Source organism: Notothenia rossii (genome assembly GCF_949606895.1).
Source record: "Notothenia rossii genome assembly, chromosome: 4".
NCBI classification, from domain to species: domain Eukaryota; kingdom Metazoa; phylum Chordata; class Actinopteri; order Perciformes; family Nototheniidae; genus Notothenia; species Notothenia rossii.
The window spans coordinates 80,818,691-80,837,415 of NC_136902.1; the positions used below are offsets into that span (position 1 = coordinate 80,818,691).

General features: G+C 41.1%; 2 protein-coding genes across 4 annotated transcripts in view; one reads left to right on the forward strand and one right to left on the reverse strand.

Moving 5' to 3' along the window:
• The window catches only part of fchsd2 (FCH and double SH3 domains 2), a 57,862-nt gene that overhangs the window by 28,919 nt on the left and 10,218 nt on the right, over nt 1–18,725 (reverse strand). For all 3 annotated transcript variants that reach the window (XM_079677351.1, XM_079677353.1, XM_079677352.1), the window contains exons 3-8: nt 12,005–12,050; nt 3,223–3,302; nt 2,596–2,740; nt 2,299–2,432; nt 702–756; nt 379–507 (exon numbers count right to left, since the gene is read on the reverse strand). In XM_079677351.1, coding sequence (XP_079533477.1) covers nt 379–507; nt 702–756; nt 2,299–2,432; nt 2,596–2,740; nt 3,223–3,302; nt 12,005–12,050 — 589 coding nt within the window. The remainder of the gene's footprint in view (nt 1–378; nt 508–701; nt 757–2,298; nt 2,433–2,595; nt 2,741–3,222; nt 3,303–12,004; nt 12,051–18,725) is intronic.
• The window catches only part of p2ry2.1 (purinergic receptor P2Y2, tandem duplicate 1), a 30,971-nt gene continuing 16,600 nt past the window's right edge, over nt 4,355–18,725 (forward strand). Inside the window, exon 1 of the mRNA XM_079677359.1 lies at nt 4,355–5,747. The gene's annotated coding sequence lies outside the window, so the exon portion shown is untranslated. The remainder of the gene's footprint in view (nt 5,748–18,725) is intronic.

The window sequence follows — 18,725 nt, forward strand, 5'->3', positions numbered from 1 at the left end:
GAAAATCATCACTTTTTCATGTATGACTTTATTTCCCTCCAACTACTTGGTATACGCTGAAAGGGGGTCTGACTTTGTGAACTCATAAAAGGAATAAGTTTTATTCCAAATGCAGCTTTAATTCAAAGTACCCTCTGCCTTTGAATTTAGGAACCAACGAAATGTGTCCCCTTCCTGGGAAAATCCCTCTGGGTATTATCAGCGGGCGATAGTCTTAAGTCAGTACTTGTAGTTGAATAAATGTTTTTACAAACTGAAATATCAGCTGCCTAGAAATGTTCTATCTAATTAAAATGTCCACATTCATTGCAAGGATGTGGATAATCTCTCACACCGCTCAAACCGTTCCACTCTTTAAATCCAGTTTTGTGAAATTACCTGTATGCAGTGCAGTAGATCAGTATGATAGTAACGGTCATGGTGAACATTGGCAGCTGCTAGCGTTAGCAAGTAGTCGTTCCTTGCGTGTGTTGCCTTGGAGTTACAGTCACTTCTCTTGGCTTTCAACTGAAATGATAGAGACAGATGATATGGCATTACTGCATTACAGTAGCAGATCAGAGCTTACAGCTTCAAGGAAAGTACATGAGTGTCTTTTAAATGTTCTTAATAGAGAGACAAAGTGTTTTGTATAATGGTTTAAAAGAGTTAGCTTGAAAGGGGATTACAGTGTTTGTGTCTTTGTGAGAGAGTTCCCTTACCTTTACACTTGCTTTCTGTAAACTAATTCTTGACTGAAAAAGACCCAGTTTAGACCTGAAAGAACAAAACAGAAGTTCATTTTGAAAATTATTATAATTCAAACAAATGTATATAAAAGAATATAAGCATAATCATATATTTAATTTATGACAAATTACCGACAAAGTACATTTGAAAGGAGAAAAAGATCCAGGCACTTCTACAACATCATATCTCTGATCTCTAACCTCTGTTTCAGAGCAGACCTTGTATATTGACCATGAACAGGCTGCAGCTAAGCAACAATAAATCTCAGCCTGATCCAGCCAGCGTGATTTATATTGATGGTGACATCAGAATGACCTGTCCCATGAAATGATACAGTGAGCCTGTGTGGATGTGTGTGGTCTGTCTTTTGGTTCTATAGCGCATTAAAACTGGCCATGCGTATCCCATTCACTTGGCTAAGTGTTTGAGTGTGTGTTTGTTGTGGTTCTACCTATGTCCCCGTGCTTTATGCATGTAGGTGGGCATTAAAAGCATGAAGTGTGTGTGACGTCGCTGCTATTACACCAACTCCATCCTGTGTGTTCTTGTGCCCGACAATGACTAATGCCTCACATTTTCTCTCTGCTGAATCTCACACACACACACACACACACACACACACACACACACACACACACACACACACACACACACACACACACACACACACACACACACACACACACACACACACACACACACACACACACACACACACACACACACACACACACACACACACACACACACACACACACACACACACACACACACACACACACACAAACAAAGCAGCAATGAAGTCATTTTCTGTGGCTGTGTCTTTTTACGGATTGATAGAGAACAGAAAAGAGTTGACTGGCCAATCGATGCATGCGTTTGCTCGAAGCCTAGAATTCGATGAAGTGAAAATGTCACCATAGCTACTGCTACCTAGGGCTGGCAGGAAAACCACACTCATCAGCACTGGATCCAATGTCTGTGCTGATTGTGAAACACTGCTTCATAGTAGAAACGTAAGCCCTCTTCTACTCAGCAGACTATTAAGTGAGAAAGCTGATTAAACTTGATATATAATTAATAACAAGTGCATTTCAATCTCCCTGGAAAGCTATAGAGCAAACACTTTATATCTGATGGGCTTCTGACCATCAATGAGAACAAACAGCAACAAATTATATTTTACATTTGGAACAACTTGGTTCAGTTTTATTGTTTGGATTGACATCCTCTGCATGCAAACATCCAAACGTATGATCTTGTGTTGTTTTGGTCCCTTTTTATCTGGGGTTTTTCTGACTCATAAAAACACTATACATTTGTAATTGATTGCTTCTTTCAGCCTTCATGATGGTGTTTATCTATCTATCTATCTCTCTCTCTCTCTCTCTCTCTCTCTCTCTCTCTCTCTCTCTCTCTCTCTCTCTCTCTCTCTCTCTCTCTCTCTCTCTCTCTCTCTCTCTCTCTCTCTCTCACTCTCTCTCTCACTCTCTCTCTCTCTCACTCTCTCTCTCACTCTCTCACACTCTCACACACACACACACACACACACACACACGGTGATCTTACTTGGCCTCTATGTCGGCCTTTTCTCGAATGGCGTGGGCAACCTGCTCACAGTCGTAGTATTTTTTCTTGGCTTTTGCCAAGTCTTTCACCGACTCCTGCAGCTCTGCTTGAATGCCACTCAACTGATCTATGGTCTGTGAAGAAGAAGAAAAAAGGAAAACCGGCAAGTTGTTAGAGAAAGATCCGACCGACCTGAGTCACAGCAACTCAGTGTGAGTGCATACTGTAGAAGGATTTCGTAGAAAGTGAAAGAGAACACAGAATGCTTCAGGAAACGATAACCACAAATCCATCCACCTTTTTGAGTTGCTGCTCCTTATACAGTCTCACAGTCTTAGCGGGCTCTGATACTTGAATTTTGTAGTTGTCACACACGTTGAGCCTGGATTGGCTGACCTGCACGGTTCCTTCTAAGTACGACCTCCACACTGCATACACATTCCTGGAGGGAGAGAAAAGGCACAAAATGCTGAATGGTTGCTGTTGTACAACTTACACTCCCTTGAGAAATATATCACACAATTATAAAGCTGTCCTGCAGAATTGCTGATTTGTTTTATTCCTCACACCAATGCAGGTCAGGGAGACTCTATGGAAGGGGAACATATCTGTAGTAGTTGCTATTAGCACAGACAAACACAAAACTAATACCAGTTCAAATTAGTTAATGCTTTCATTTCTGGTTCCTACAGCATATCAGTAACATTGTTACAGTAAATAATTACTCAAATGTGAATGACCTGTCTCATGAAGGATGAATATAATAAATTAAATTAAAGAGCAATTCAGCATGAATGTTTTGCTTACATCCGAGAGGTGCAACTTGCAAAATAGTTTTTTAGCTGTGTTTTAGGAGAAAACCTATGGCTGCATACTTCTAAATATCATATGCACAAACACACACACGCAAACACACACACCGACCTGTAGTCTGTTCTCTGGTCATCAGGGTTGATTCCAGGCCAGTCTCTCTTTAGGTACTGGCTTGCTAACTTCTGCAGAGCCTGAAAACACAAGTGTAAAGATGCAGTAGTGAGAAAATTAGAAGCAAACAGTATCACTATAAACTGCTTTAGCTGTGCGTCAGCAACAGTGACTCCCCACCAGTGAGTATGAGCGGAAACCCAGAGGGCTGCGAGAAAGGGTAACCTACATCTGCTGGACTGGGTCACTGTGTCAGCAGCAACAACTCACAGACCCTGGAGTGTGTGTGTGTGTGTGTGTGTGTGTGTGTGTGTGTGTGTGTGTGTGTGTGTGTGTGTGTGTGTGTGTGTGTGTGTGTGTGTGTGTGTGTGTGTGTGTGTGTGTGTGTGTGTGTGTGTGTGTGTGTGTGTGTGTCGCAAATCCTCATTAATAAAACAGTGTTTAACAAACCAGAACAGCAAACACAACAACCAATCAGGACAAAAAATCTCTCTCTCTCTCTCTCTCTCTCTCTCTCTCTAAGTATGGAGAGAGGTTTAAAGAGCCATTGAAAGACCAGGTAAAATAGATTGTACACACACACACACACACACACACACACACACACACACACACACACACACACACACACACACACACACACACACACACACACACACACACACACACACACACACACACACACACACACACACACACACACACACACACACACACACACACACACACACACACACACACACACACACACACAGAGAAGCTGTGGCACAGTAACTGCCCTGTCCAATGCATGAGGTAACCCATTTCCTTTAAGGGATAGTCAACCTCACACACTCTCTTGGGAAGGGTGGGGTGGGTGTGGGTAGTTCTGATGAAAGACTGTGAGACTGTGTGAGTGTGTTTGTTTAAAAAAATAAGGGGAGAGGAAAAAATGCAAAACTACTGTGTGTGGTTTAATTGCCTCACTTCGTAGATGTTTTGTATATAAATGTGGGTTGGTGTGTGTGTGTGTGTGTGTGTGTGTGTGTGTGTGTGTGTGTGTGTGTGTGTGTGTGTGTGTGTGTGTGTGTGTGTGTGTGTGTGTGTGTGTGTGTGTGTGTGTGTGTGTGTGTGTGTTTTTCCAGGGGGGTTATCTGAGTACAGTGACTGACAGGAGGACTGTTGTCCAGTTGGACATCTGGGATTACCTTTCGTTAGTGTCCTCTAGTGGACATTATGACCATGGCCTTCAGAATGGCCTTAATCATATGAGAGAATCATTTTGCGTCTCGCTTCAAGTCAATCTACAGTTACTGGTCGCAGTACATTGTGCATTGTTAATATATATATAGTTGATTCGATCAACAGATATGTAAAAAATGTGTTTTATCTAGAGTGACTCAAGCAATAGCACCACAGTTTATCATCGGAAATGCCTACAAAAGAAATCCTGGTCCACTGTGAAAAAAATGATCGTCTAAAAAAGAAAGGGTATCAATTAGTAAAAATTGCAATGTTCTCTCTTTCTTCTTCCTATTTCTGTGCGGTTCTGTCTGATACTAGCTGGCCCAGGAGCCAAATGAATTCCCAGCAACCTTTACTCTTGAAACCTCTTATGCCCCCGCTAAATGTTAGGATGTTGGATTTTGAGTTCTATCTGACATTAGGAATCTTCACAGCCACTATGGACAGGATGAACTATACCAATAACTACTTTAACTACTGGTGTTTTTACATATGTGGATGTGGGTACTTCAAACTTTAAATGTGGATGAATTCATTACTTTTAGTGGGAGTAACTTCACAAGCCAAGTGATAAAGGTCCAGCACTGATGCTGTGTACATATCACACTATCTCTTGGCCTTTCCTCCTTTTTCTAATGCCAGCACACAATTTAAAGCCTCATTTTACAGTGACAGATTTGTGATCGGAGCAAGCGCAATGAAAGCTAAACTTGGCAAATACAAGATGGCGAGGAGAAGACTGAATGAGTTGTGACAGCTGAGGCGTTGTCGGCCAAGTTTGGAGGGTTTCTGTTGCTCTTTAATTTCCCCACACTGCCTCTCTCTCTTTCTCCCTCTGGAACTATTGCCCTCTTTCTCTGTCTTCATCTCACCTCCACCTCTCTATGTGTCTCTCTCTTTTCATATCCATCAACCTTTCTGTGCTGTCATCCCCTGACAGCCACCTTACCCTCACGTTACTATGGCAACTCTCTCTCTCCTTTGCCCTTCCTGTGTACATACATCACATACATCCTGTTTTTGGTATCAGAGTGGCAAACAGGGTACCCAAACGGCAGGATATCCTGGGAAGACCAGTGTGTGAGAGCGGTTCGTAGACAAAGAAAAAGTAAAAGGAAGAGGAAGAGAAGCTGATTATTGTTGAATATTGTGTATTTAAAGCCTGCCACTTAGTACGCTACAACCTGCAATTATTGTCATCACTGTAAGGCCGTCTCTGGGAGTTCATTTGTGGTTTCACAGCTGCATTCTGGCATTTTTCGAAATGACAGACAAGTCTGAGGGAGACACTACAATTACAGGTCAAAATAAGGTGTCATAATTGTTACTCGTTGGCCTGAGGCAACCGTATTTTCTTTTGCAGGACAACATGATTACTGTTAACTTTTTCTTGCATTTTACCACACCCAGGCAGCTCGAAACAGCTACTGAGGATAACTTTAAAACAAACCTAATTGAGAAATACTGTATTTACAGGGCAAAAAAGAAAGACAGAGAGCATGAGAATGACAGTGTCACAATTATTATGTATTAGTGAGTATCAGCCAGGATCTCTGCTTTATTCATGCTTTCACAACTCTGCTCTGCCCATGCATTATTTGTCTCTCAGCGGCACATCCTGCCAGCAGCTCTGCAGACAGTCACCTTGATACCTCAGTTTACTCCAGCTCTTCCACTCACTTATTGCTGCTCTCTCCGACTCAGTCACTTTCACTCACGTATCTGCTGTCTCTCTCTGAGTTCTTCTTACCTTTGTGTGCCTGCCTTGTCAACCCCTTACTTTCTCAACTTCCTCCTAAATCAATATATTTGATTTGCTCTCCCGTATCTTCCTGTCTGCACTATTCTGCTTCGTTAATGGGTGTGTGTGTGTGTGTGTGTGTGTGTGTGTGTGTGTGTGTGTGTGTGTGTGTGTGTGTGTGTGTGTGTGTGTGTGTGTGTGTGTGTGTGTGTGTGTGTGTGTGTGTGTGTGTGTGTTGCATTGGGATGTCTTTGGCATGAGCATCAGCAGAGTAAGCTAAGGTAAAGACAGGGGATAAGTAGGAGAGTAGGAGACAGACACAGAGAGCGTGCAGAATAAAAAACAACTAGGATTGCAATTTTTTTGTTGATGTTTGGTAAAAAATGGACTGCATGTGGTGTATGTGTGTGTTTATGTGTGAGAGAAAAGAGGAAGAAAACATCTTAATTTCTTGATCGTTATCTTTCTCTTGTTCTCAGATTTCTTTTGCTCCTATAAATCTTATCAAAATCAATGAAGATCAACATTGGTGCCATAGTGGATACATTAGAGAGATATACATAATTAATAAGTAGTTTTTAATGGACGTGTGGATAAGCTATTATTATGAAAGGTGTGTCATGTATGGAAGAAAGGAAGTGTGAAAAAAAGAGACAAAGGAGAAGATAGAGAAGAAAAAAGACAAGTTGGGGAGAAGAGGGGAAATTCAATTAATATTTCTGCTGTTGTGTGCAGACATTTGCATTAGCTGTGGATAGACTATTTAAGATGTGATGTATAAACTGAGCTTTGAAATTCACATTAGAGAAGTTACAGACCATGAAAAGCTCCCATAATGTTAAGGCTGATTCACATGCACTGTGCACTACGGGTGCACAGAGGGACACTGAGACAGCTACAGCAAGCTGGCCTTTTTGGGCAGTACAGTGAAGTGTGACCCCAGCCTAAAACTATTCCAGCTATGTTGATCGTGGGAGGGGAAACAGGACAAATAGCCAGCACTGACATGCTAACACACACACACTCAGAGAACATGGAGCATTAGATTGGCAGTTGGTAATTGCAGCTGACTCCCTTACAGGGGGGCTTCTTGTATGACACAGTGAAAGGACAAAGGTTAAACTCAGCAGTGTCTTCACTTTCTTTCTCCCTCTGTTGCCTTTTTTTTTACAGCACTCCCCTGGACATTTTCTGTATTTTGTGAACCTTGTCTTGTCTATTTCTTTCTCTGCTTCTCTTTCTGTCCCTTTACAGCTTACATCCTCCCTCCTCCTTAATCTCAATGTCTCTGGCTGCATCTACACGGAGACGAAAACGAAAACTAACCAAATCCGATATCAAAATAGTCTTCCGTCCACACGGTATCGGCTCAAGAAACGTGTCCGTCCACACGAGACCGCTCGACCAGCTGGAGACGCTGTAGTACATATGCCGGGCCTGTAAGTGTCGCTGTACTTCCGCCACAAAATACATCAAAAGCAGCGAAGAAGACATGGTTGCCATGGTTGCCCTTCTGTTTATTCTCCGCAGTGGATTTAGCAACATGTAGTTCATGTAGTTCTCCACGTCCACTTGTTGCTGATGGTTGTGGTAGAGGAGCTGTAGATGTTGCACTAACATCTGTACCAGCAGAGGTGGGAAGAGGCGGGGCTATGGCTTCATCGTTATCAGGAAATTATCGTATTGGACGTACACATGGAGCCATTAGGCCCCCCAGAGCGTTTCGTCCGCACCTTGGGACCCGTTACCGTTTGAGGGCTCCGTTTCCGCGGTTCCGTTATGGCCTCGTGTGGACGAACCGTCCATACATAGAGAACTATAGCAGATACAACCCGTTTCGTGTCCGTGTGCACGGGGCCCCTGTCTGTCTCTCTTTCGGACCCTCTGATTGGCTGGATTAATATGTGTATTGTGAGGAGGGGGCCAATGAGTGAGCGGAGTCAATTACCTGAGAGTGCAGCTAACAGGAGCAAGCGCAGACTTTCCATAATAAAAAGCTATTACAATAAGGGCAGCAAATAATTAGTTATTTTAATTTACTTCCCATTAATCTCTTAATACATTCCAATACTGCGCAAAACTACAATTAGGAGGGGATCCATTGTCTTACCGAGCAGGGGGGTTGTTGCTAGGCAACCTCTATTTCTAAGGTGAACGAGACAGTGCTCAGGGAGAATAGTGGGAGATGGAGAGGAAGCTTGATGGAGCGAGGGAGGGGCGGGGGAGATAATGAGTGTCTGAAACCAGAGGGGTCGACCACAGGAAACCTGATCATTCAAACCACATGCAAATGAAGACACATGCTCAAACACTTTTCTCCTCTCTCTGCACATCTTCTTCACTCTCTCCATTGCACAGCCTCATACGAGGACATTAGGGCTACAAATTAAGAGTGTTTGTTTGTACTGATACATACTGTAGAGTGCATATTTGTATGTTAATATGTAGTTAAGAGCTGGATCTATAATGTATTCAAAGGTTTTTCAGGGGGATTTTGCAGCTGAGTGCATTTCAAAGTGTCTGTACAAATGTGGGCGTGTTCATGTGAGGAGAGCTTAAGCTAAATAGCATCAAAGTACAATAAAAATCAGAAAATCGTTTCCGCTGCGGTCGGCAGGCACGACTTGGTTGCTACATACTAATGCTTACGCATTATGCTGACGCAGCCGTCTGCTGGAAATTTATTTTGGTTCTGTGCCTTCTTCGAAATATGCGGCTCACTATAGAGTGGCAGTCTACTGGGTAAAAATAATCTCATGGTAAGAATGCAGTCATTTTTTCCCACTATATTTAGAAATATAGACACTTGCAAATGTCTCCCTTCAAGTCTGCATACTGATGATATAGCTGATTATACAGCCTTCGTTTTATCTAGAATTTATTCTCAATGTCAAGGGATCTAAAGCTCTGTTACAACAAACATTATCTTATTGATGATTCAATTTCACTCAGAATAAACAATCTAACAATAGACAGGCAACTCTCTCCTTTGTTAGACCAGCAGAAGATGTAAATAGAGCCACAACTAATTGTTCTCATTGCCAATTCATCTGTTTTCCTCTTCTCGATTATCTGATTGATCAATACAATACAAAGGGGCTTTATTGGCATGACCACATTTTAAAAATAGTATTGCCAAAGCATTCAACTTGTGTGTATGAAAATGTGACAGTGTATAAATGAGTACTAGATAGTTTTGACCTTAAACTCAGGAAGAAAAATAGGAACTGTTGTGCTAACTGTTTGAACTAAAACAGAGACCCTCTGTTGGTTTGGTAGTGGGAGTATTTCTGAGATTGAAATCCTGCCTTTTATAGAAGTCTACTTAGAACTCAAAGTTCATTTAGGACTGCTTGCTAGGTAGAAATGCAAGTTGCAAAAATACAAAGCAGTAACCGTCTATTGCTGAGCGTATATGGGGCTTATTTGCATGCAAAACCCTTCGCTGTCTGCAATTCACAAGATTCTTGATTACTATGCAGCATTTTATCAATTTGAAACATCTGCAAAGAGCCAAACAGGAACACGGGAAGTGAAACAAAATGCCGCCTGCCTCACATGTGTGCATTCTTATGCATTTGAACAATAAGTCAAAGATGAGCAGAAAACCACAAGTAGTGCACCTGTAAATGGAAATTGTGGTTTTACAGATGAATGAAGGTACTGGGTGATCTGTTCCTCTTTGCAAACTTCAGAAACAGTTTCATTAAAACTTTTATTGAATTCAATCACCATAATCTTATTTTTTTTTACTCAACCTGTTAAGCCCTGAGCCTGTTTTTCAGGTCTTGAATGATGGGATGGTAGACAAAAAGCTTTAGGAATCCAAACGATAACATATAATAAGTACCCTGTATCAAGATTGATGCAAAACAAGTTACATTTTACCTTTTTAGAGAGGTTTTTTTAAAAAAAACACTTCTGGGGTCATTTGGGTGTATTTTCCATATCTCTGGAACCCATCGGTCGATTTTGATGATTGACACCTCTTTTTAACCGATAGAGCCTATAGAATCGAGAGGGAAGTTCCTAAATCCATCTAAACATTACCATTGGTGAATGAGAGTGATGCGCAGCCAGCATGCCCAAAACCGGAAGCTGGGTTACAGCTCTCATACACTCTATGAAAATACTCTTATTGACTAAATGTTATGATGGATTATCAGTAATCATTTCAAAGTGACACAGGACATTGGACTAACCATTCAGCAGCGTTTTATGCGTTTTAATGCCATTGAACACAACCTTTGATCAGAAAACAGCAAAGGTAAGACGTATTTGCAGTTTTGGCTACGTAAAGAGAAGTTGTGTGTTGTCTTTGGGTTAGGGGTTTTGCCTTCGCTGCCGCGGGTTTTGGTCGCACAGTGATGATACTTATACCATTGGAATCTGTGGGATCTCAGCTTTCATATGATATCTAGTTTGTGCAGATCCGATGAAGTATAAAATATTTCTACCGTGAGTTATGTGATAAGTGCGTTACCACTCTTTCGCTTAGTGCTAACTCAGAGGCTCGGCGTTAGACTTGTGTTTTATTTCGGTAAAAATGGTTCATATCTTCAGGTAGCTGAGTTTTTTCCCCTTAAGTGGGTATGACACATTCATAGTTTGTTAAATGATAAGAAGCCCTCAGACGCTGTTTCACGCAAGACGTTGCCGGCGGGGGGCACCGGGTTAAATGACTAAATAAAGCACAATTGAGTTAAATCACAGTTTTGGAGCTTCAAATCTGATCTTATTCTGAGAGATTAGCTTCTTTTTTTTTTCTTATTGATAGGTTTGTATGAAAATATCAATACATTTGAGTATTGACATATAATATCTTGCAATAATGTATCTATTCTCCAAAAAAACGTATATATGTTTTATCCCCGGCTACGTGAAATATTTTTTGCAAGTCATTCTCCTGCTCTCTTCACCAACATGTCCTATCTCTTTCTATTATCAAATAAAAGCATGTCCATCAATAATAAAACATATATATTATTAATGTATTCATTTGTACATTTATTAAATATATTGATTGATACTGTGAGTGGTTTTTGTCCTCCATAGATACAACACTGTGCTGTTTTCGCGATTGGGCAGCACTTCAAATACTCCTGATTAACAATCTCAACTGTAGACAAGGCACTGCTGGGAGTTGAGAGCAGGATAACCTGTTTACTAAACAGGCACTTTTACCAGCTAAGCCAAAAAAACAGTACTAAAACAATTTATTAAATATATAATAATAGTGGTTATATGTATTGTGAAAACATATTACTAAATCAATGTGTGATTTTATAACAAAAAAAGCAGCATATTCTCACATTTAACGAGTTTGACCCAGCAAATATCAGTTTGGCCTTGTTTGATGAAGGAAATCCTTTAACTTGAGTTCAGTTTAGCATGTTAGTGCTCCAGATTTGAAATGTTCCAGTACCAAATCCAACACAGGAGATATCCTGTTTTATGCTTTGATTCAAGATTTGTACTGAAGGGAAAACCGATGGGATTCAAACCCAGAACCTATTGTTAACTAAAGAAGACACTTTCACCAATTGTTACCATGCACCATATGAATAGATGTGATGTTAAAAAGTAATTGGCAGGGTGGTAAAGAAATACATTGAATTGACTCTGATTACCATTTAATCAGAGATTAAAATAAAAATAGAATGAAATAAGAGAACAACGAGGCTTTGAATAATAAAGTTGTGCAGAAAATAATAAGTGCTCACATTAATGAACAACCTTTAAAGGATTCAGAAGATGTATTAGACTGATGTACTGATACTTGTTTCACATATTCAGCAAGAGTCCAGCCATCCTTACCTGTGCATAGTCCCTCTCCAGCTGTCCCTTCTTCAGACTGTAGGTCCTACAACAGAGAAAGAGTCCTGTTTAAGAGACTGAAGGGGCTACATTTTTTGTGAAAATAAATAATGTTTATTGTAAATAACCAGCACGTTATTGTCCTTTGAAAGATACACCAACATATATGATAGAGATGTATACATAGAGAGGGTCTCCTTAGACATCTCAGCAGTGCTCTCAACATTACGCAGACGATACCACCGTTTTTTATGTCTCCTGACCCAAGTTCTGACCCACAAAATGTAAAAACCCCAACACATGTCCCCCCTTGCCCTCTCTACATCAAACAGCACTGGCAGCAGAGACAGTGAGAGCTCTTATCGCAGCAGAGGAATGCGCAGAATGAAAAACAAAACATTAGGTATACGATTACATAGACAGATATCATGTACTGTCACTGTTTGCTGAATGAACAAAGAAGCATAATGGAGATGACCACACCAGGTGCTGATACTATACCTGCGTCTCTGAAACCTTTTGAGTTTTTAATAGTACATTGGCTAAAAGCGCGTAAGAATGTATTTAAAAAGAGAAGCGTATGTGTTTAAAAAAAGTTCTATACATTTTTCACATTGCTACTAAGAAGCAGTTTTTCAAGATTGCGTTGATTTCAGCATCCAACTTTAGAACAACAGCATGGAGAAAGAAACAGAGGGTTAAATAAATGTTAATGTAAAAATAAATAGAAATAAATAAATCATTTATGTCCTGCTCTATCATACATTTTTAATAAATTATTGAGTTACTTATTTGTTTATTCGCAATCCCTAATTTGGTTTTGTCCTCTATAGATACAACAATGTGCTGCCAATTAAAAAAAACGTTTGTTAACTTGCTTATCTTTTGAATTTACCGAATCCACAAACACAAACATAGTGTGTTAATGACTTCAAATGCTTTTAAGACCCCATTTACACGGGAACGTTTGCGTTTACGCACCTTATGCGTTTTTTCAAAAAAGTCTTCCGTTCACACGCATTCGATTCATTTAACGTGTCCGTTCACACGAGACCGCTGGAAACGATGTAGTAAATATGCCGGGCCTGTAAGTGGCGCTGCTGCTGCCACAAAATACACCAAAAGCAGCGAAGAAGACCCCCCGAGCATGGTTGCCATGGTTGCCTGGTTGAGGAGCTCTAGATGTTGCATTAACATCTGTAGCATGGTCAGTAGCTACTGACCATGCTACAGCAGTGAGCAGCAGAGGTCGGGAGAGGCGGGGCTATTGCATCATCGTTATCAGCAAATGATCGTATAGGGCGTAGACAGCCGTTTGGCCTCCCAGAGCGTTGCGTCCGCAGATCTACTCACCTTGGGACCCGTTATCGTTATCTGCGTTTCCCTGTCGGCCTCGTGTGGCCGAACCGTCTATAAGATAGAGAACTGTAACGGATACGACCCATTTTGTCTCTGTGTGGTTGCAGCCTTAATGTTTATTTATTTTGATAGACAGGTATCATTTTGTTGTTTTCAATTCTATTGTCCTGTTTCTTTGGTGTCGATTGGAGTCGTTGTCACATGTTAATGTAGCAGCTTCTACAGTAAGTGGCTTTAGTGATGCCCAAGCGGCAAACTCCGGGGAACAGCCGGGACGCCAATACGGAAGTGCAACACACTGCAGTTCATACATGGGCCGCTAGGGACTGACTGCAGAAAGGAGCAATTTCCATAGACCCCCATGTTAAAATGCCCAACTTTACAGCAGAAAAAAACATGTTTCTACCCATGGATGCAATAAATATTATTATCGATATAGTTAGATTCCACCTTCATGATTATGAATCTGTGAGTGAATTGTTTTCTAACACAACCCTTTTATTTATATTAGGTCTTAACGTTTTTGCATAAATTAGGGCGTGGTCACTTTGATCACTGTCAGCTAACAGCAACTTGTCCACTCTGCTAGGCTACAACCATAGAGGCTACAACGTTAGCTAGTCATAGTACTGTACTTGACCCTTTAGCTTTAGCCGTGTTCGTGGTGATTGTGCCTTTTAGGGAATATTGTTACAAATACCAGACAATTAAAATGTCGTGCTGTGCGCTTGAATGTACTAACAGAACTTCCAAGAAGTCTAAAATGATAATATCATACATGTTAATCCCGTTCGCAGGTGTTTGTGTGCTTGGTAGCTTAGCCTGTTACTTATTAGCCAGCTAAGGACGTAACCCTTTATACATACATATACAGTTTAGTTTATGATTCAGCCTTGGGTAAGACTTTTATAGTCTATGGCTATGACGCCCATAATGCTAAACGGGAGCAAATGTTAATAGAGGACCCAATTATCCCAGTGGTGGCCGCCGGAGTTAACGGAGCCGCAGGGGGCTAGCTCCAGTTGGCGTCCCGGAGCTAGACCACTGCGGCTCCGTTAGGTCCGGGCGATGGAGTCAATTGTTATAACTGGAGATCAAGGAATGCAGCGAAACGCAGACTTGGTTTGCCTGCTGTAGTATTAGCTAAATAAATTATGTTGAACAAGGCTTATTAAGCTGAACATCGCCACAATTGTTCTGCTATGTATCGGTACTTCTTTTCTTAACGTGTGAATGACAAGCATTAAGAATAACAAAATATAGCTAATTCTCTTGCAGATTGTCTCATTTGATTATGAATGTAACGTTTATACAGGGGAACTACACTGTTAGCAGTAACTTGGTATGCATGTATTTCATGTTAGCTTAGCTTCTTAGCCTGAGCTAGCTCTGTTTACTTCCAGTTCGGAGGCAGCAGGTCCCGCCTCGGCTCCGCCTCTTTGCCCTTATTTGGAGCAGGCGGGATTAGACTCTGACGTCGCTGTCGAGCCGTTAGTGGCCGACTCCGCCTACTAAGGGCTTCTCTGCAACTCTGCAGAATCCTATGGGTGACGTCACGGACACTACGTCCATTCATATATACAGTCTATGGTAATCATTAGCATTCTCGTTTTTTTACATGCAGATGTGGAGGACTCAGTACCACACTTGGGAGCAAGCTTTCATTTAAAATTGTAAATGTAAACTAGTTTGTGCTCCTAAAAAAAGGTTTGTACCAGTTTTCCTTTTACAAAGCTCTGATATCTGTATTATGTTCGATACAATACAGGATTGAGCGGGGTAAGAAACACAATCTTGGCCTAGGGATGTCTTTATGAACTAATTCCTTTTCACTTACAGTCAGTTACAACAACGGCAGAAAAGACGGCAATTTTGAATTAAAGTGTGCATTTTGGAGGTACATTTGGCCATTTAGGCATTGTATTTCAACAAACTCCTCGTACAGAATCTGATTGATGGGATAGTAGACTAAAAGCTATAGGATTCCAAACTATAACATATAATAAGTACCCTGTATCAAGATTGATGCAAAACAAATGACATTTGATCTTTTTAGAGAGGTTTAGCTAAGAAAACCCACTTCTGGAGTCATTTGGGTGGATTTGCCATATCTCTGGCCCCCCTTGGTCGATTTTGATGATTGACACCTCTTTTGAACCGTTAGAGCCAATATAATTGAGGGGAGGTTCCTAAAATCCATCTAAACATTGCCATTGAGGAGTGAGAGTGATGCGCACGCAGTTTGCCCAAAACCGGAAGCTTGCTTCTTGCAAGATGTTGCGTTTTGCCCCCGGTACCGGGGCCATGGGGCTTAACTGGTTAAAGATAAACTTACAGGTTAGAGACCCCAGTGAATAAATGTGTAGGAAAATGATGTATACACTAGATTTTCCCAAAAATATACAGAAATATACACTACAGTGACATCTGGGGTCGTATTTGTAAGACATTTTTACTTCCACATAAAAAAAGACCACCCGCGTGTGACGTCACATCAGGGAGAGCGGCCGGTCTAACGTATGAATTAACATGGTTCACAATGCTAGTTTTGACACAGAAGAGGTTGAAAATGTATATTCGTATGCATATGACGGACTACAACCTTATAATTATGAGCCTGCTAGGCGTCCAAGAGACCAGGAGCAGCCAAGGATTAGAAGAAATAACAGTCATCAGAGAGAAATGTGGTGTGAGGAGAACCAGAGGAGAACTTGGCAGCTGTCTTGGTGAGTGAGCGGCGTTAGCTACAGTTAATGTTAGATAACGTCGGTCACATCACAACATTGTAAAGTTAGCTATCATAAATCAGGCTATAACTAAAGTAGTATTGATAATATAGTAACGTTACTGGCAGGACTGTTGATACTGATCCATAACCGAAACTAATGCGCAAGTATCAGCCGTATCTCGCGTCACCTAATGCAACTCCACACTACGTCTTACGGTGCTGTGTACCGGAGGGGAGAGAGAGAGAGGAGCAAATAGGGGGGAGAGAGAGAGAGATGCGAAGGGGGGAGAGAGATGTAATATGGTTTCCTGATAAACGTTTTGTTTGATAGGTGCTTGTGTGGGAAATGTCAGCCCATGGCCTCTGGAGAGAGTATGTGCTGCAGGGGGGTGGATGCACCTCGCACAACGCACCCAGGAACGAAAGCTAGCTCCGTTGCTTTTCCTGTACGGGAAACTGTGGACTCGATGTCCTGACAGGCTGGAGTTTGTGCAACCTGTGAAATGCAATGTAAAATTACCGAAAAATACCAGCTCACTAAATCACAACTGCTCAAACCAACTACCAACTACTACCGTGAATTGGGCAGAGAAGGAGTCCGAGAAAGTTGCTTCCCTATGTGACGTAATATGACACGTTTGACGTTCTGAATTTCTCGTAAAACATATGAAATCCTGCATTCACTTTTTTTTTTAATTGTAATTCTTTAAGAACCCCAGACAGAGGACTATTACAGGTTATGCATTCAATCATGGCCCCAAGGCCACCTACTGGTAATAGGAAGACAGCCTTTTGTAATAACATCTGTTTTAAATGAAAATGTCATTGTGTGTTCTTCACTGTGTTAGAAAACAGCAATCAAACAAAAACAGGGAAGGGAAACAGTGGAGGAAGACACAGAAAGAAAGAAAACACGTACTGTAAGTGCAGACAGCATAATTACCAACAATCTTCTCTATTCTTATTACAGCCCAAACAAATAGGACATTACTAATTGTCAAATGTTTCCCAAGACACAATTTCAAGTTTAACCTGTACAGTTTGTTTTTATAAACAGTGGCTGCTTAAGATTTGTGGCCTTAGCTACAAAAAGGCTTCAAAGATTTAAATGTTTTTTTATCATATGAACAAAAGCTACAAGTAAGTATTAATGACTGAATGAATCCTGCATACAAAACTATGATCTACTGCAAGAGGCCAGAGCTCATGTTTAGTGTGTAACTCCACCCTTGTGCATGTCAGTTGAAACAGGACACGCTCCCTCCCCCGTTCTGCAGTGTGAGGGAGTTGTATGACACACACATGTTCACAACACGGCACACGCCTCGTTGGCGCAGTAGGCAGCGCGTCAGTCTCATAATCTGAAGGTCGTGAGTTCGAGCCTCACACGGGGCAAAGATTTTGAAATTCATTTGAAAACAAGCATTAAATCAACAATACAGGGTCAAAAGCTTTTGAAAAGGAATACAAAAAGACCCTATTGCCCATTTGATTGCTCAAAACCCCAAAACAAATCTGTAAATATTTGGAAATGGAAAATACATAGTTTAACTTTACATATTTAAGATAGGAACAGTTCTGTGTAATCACAACATTCACTTCATCTTCCACATCAAAATCAGCTGAACATGACACTTGATCACAAGCGTAAGTGTGTGTATGAAAACTGGGACAAAACTGTCTCCTGACCCAGGGCATTAAAGCTCTTTCTTCTTGCTTTTGGAGATATGTGTGTCCTCAGTTTAGAACTACACTTTACTGACGGTGACAGCTATTTTTATTCTTTATGTTACTATCAACTTATTATTCTAACTTATTCTCTCAAGTTAATACAAGACTCATGGTGTCTGTAGAAAAAGCACTGCTGAGATTCAAACAGGCAGACAGGCACTTTAACTCACTTTTGAAATGAAGTGCTAAATGCACAACATCTGAGCCTTGTGGTCATGCTTCAGTAGAGTCAAAGGACTAATGCACTGCTACTTGTGTGGTACTACACATTTCTGTTTCCATTAGCAGAAACTTGTCAAGTAGATAAAGCTGTGCTCCGGACATGCATTGCCGGGAGTTGAACCGAGGAAGCCACAGCGCCATTTCAAAATCAATTAAAAAGCATTGTTGTACTTGATAACCCCAAGTCATTTAATATACTGGATTAAATCATCAGTAACATGTCTTTTAAAACTGAGATTCCAAAATGGTAATGCTAGAAGTGCCACAAGTTTGTTCAGGAAGAGAGAACTATTGCAGACTATGTACTTAACTACATGACTACCTCCTGAGATCTTATAATAACCTCTTCTGTGTATGTATCCATAGAGCACTTCACAGTTACCCTTTCATGAACCCCAAGATCAACAACCTGAACCACAGAAAAGGCACTGCTGAGATTCAAACTCAGGATCTCCTGTTTACTACAGCGCCCTGTGAGGGGTCATTTACATCTATTGACCAAGACCCCATTTACACGGGAACGTTTGCGTTTATGCACCGTATGCGTTTTCAAAAAAGTCTACCGTTCACACGCATTCGGCTCAATTAACGTGTCCGTCCACACGAGACCGCTGGAAACACTGTAGTACATATGCCGGGCCTGTATAAGTGGCGCTGCTGCCGCCACAAAATACACCAAAA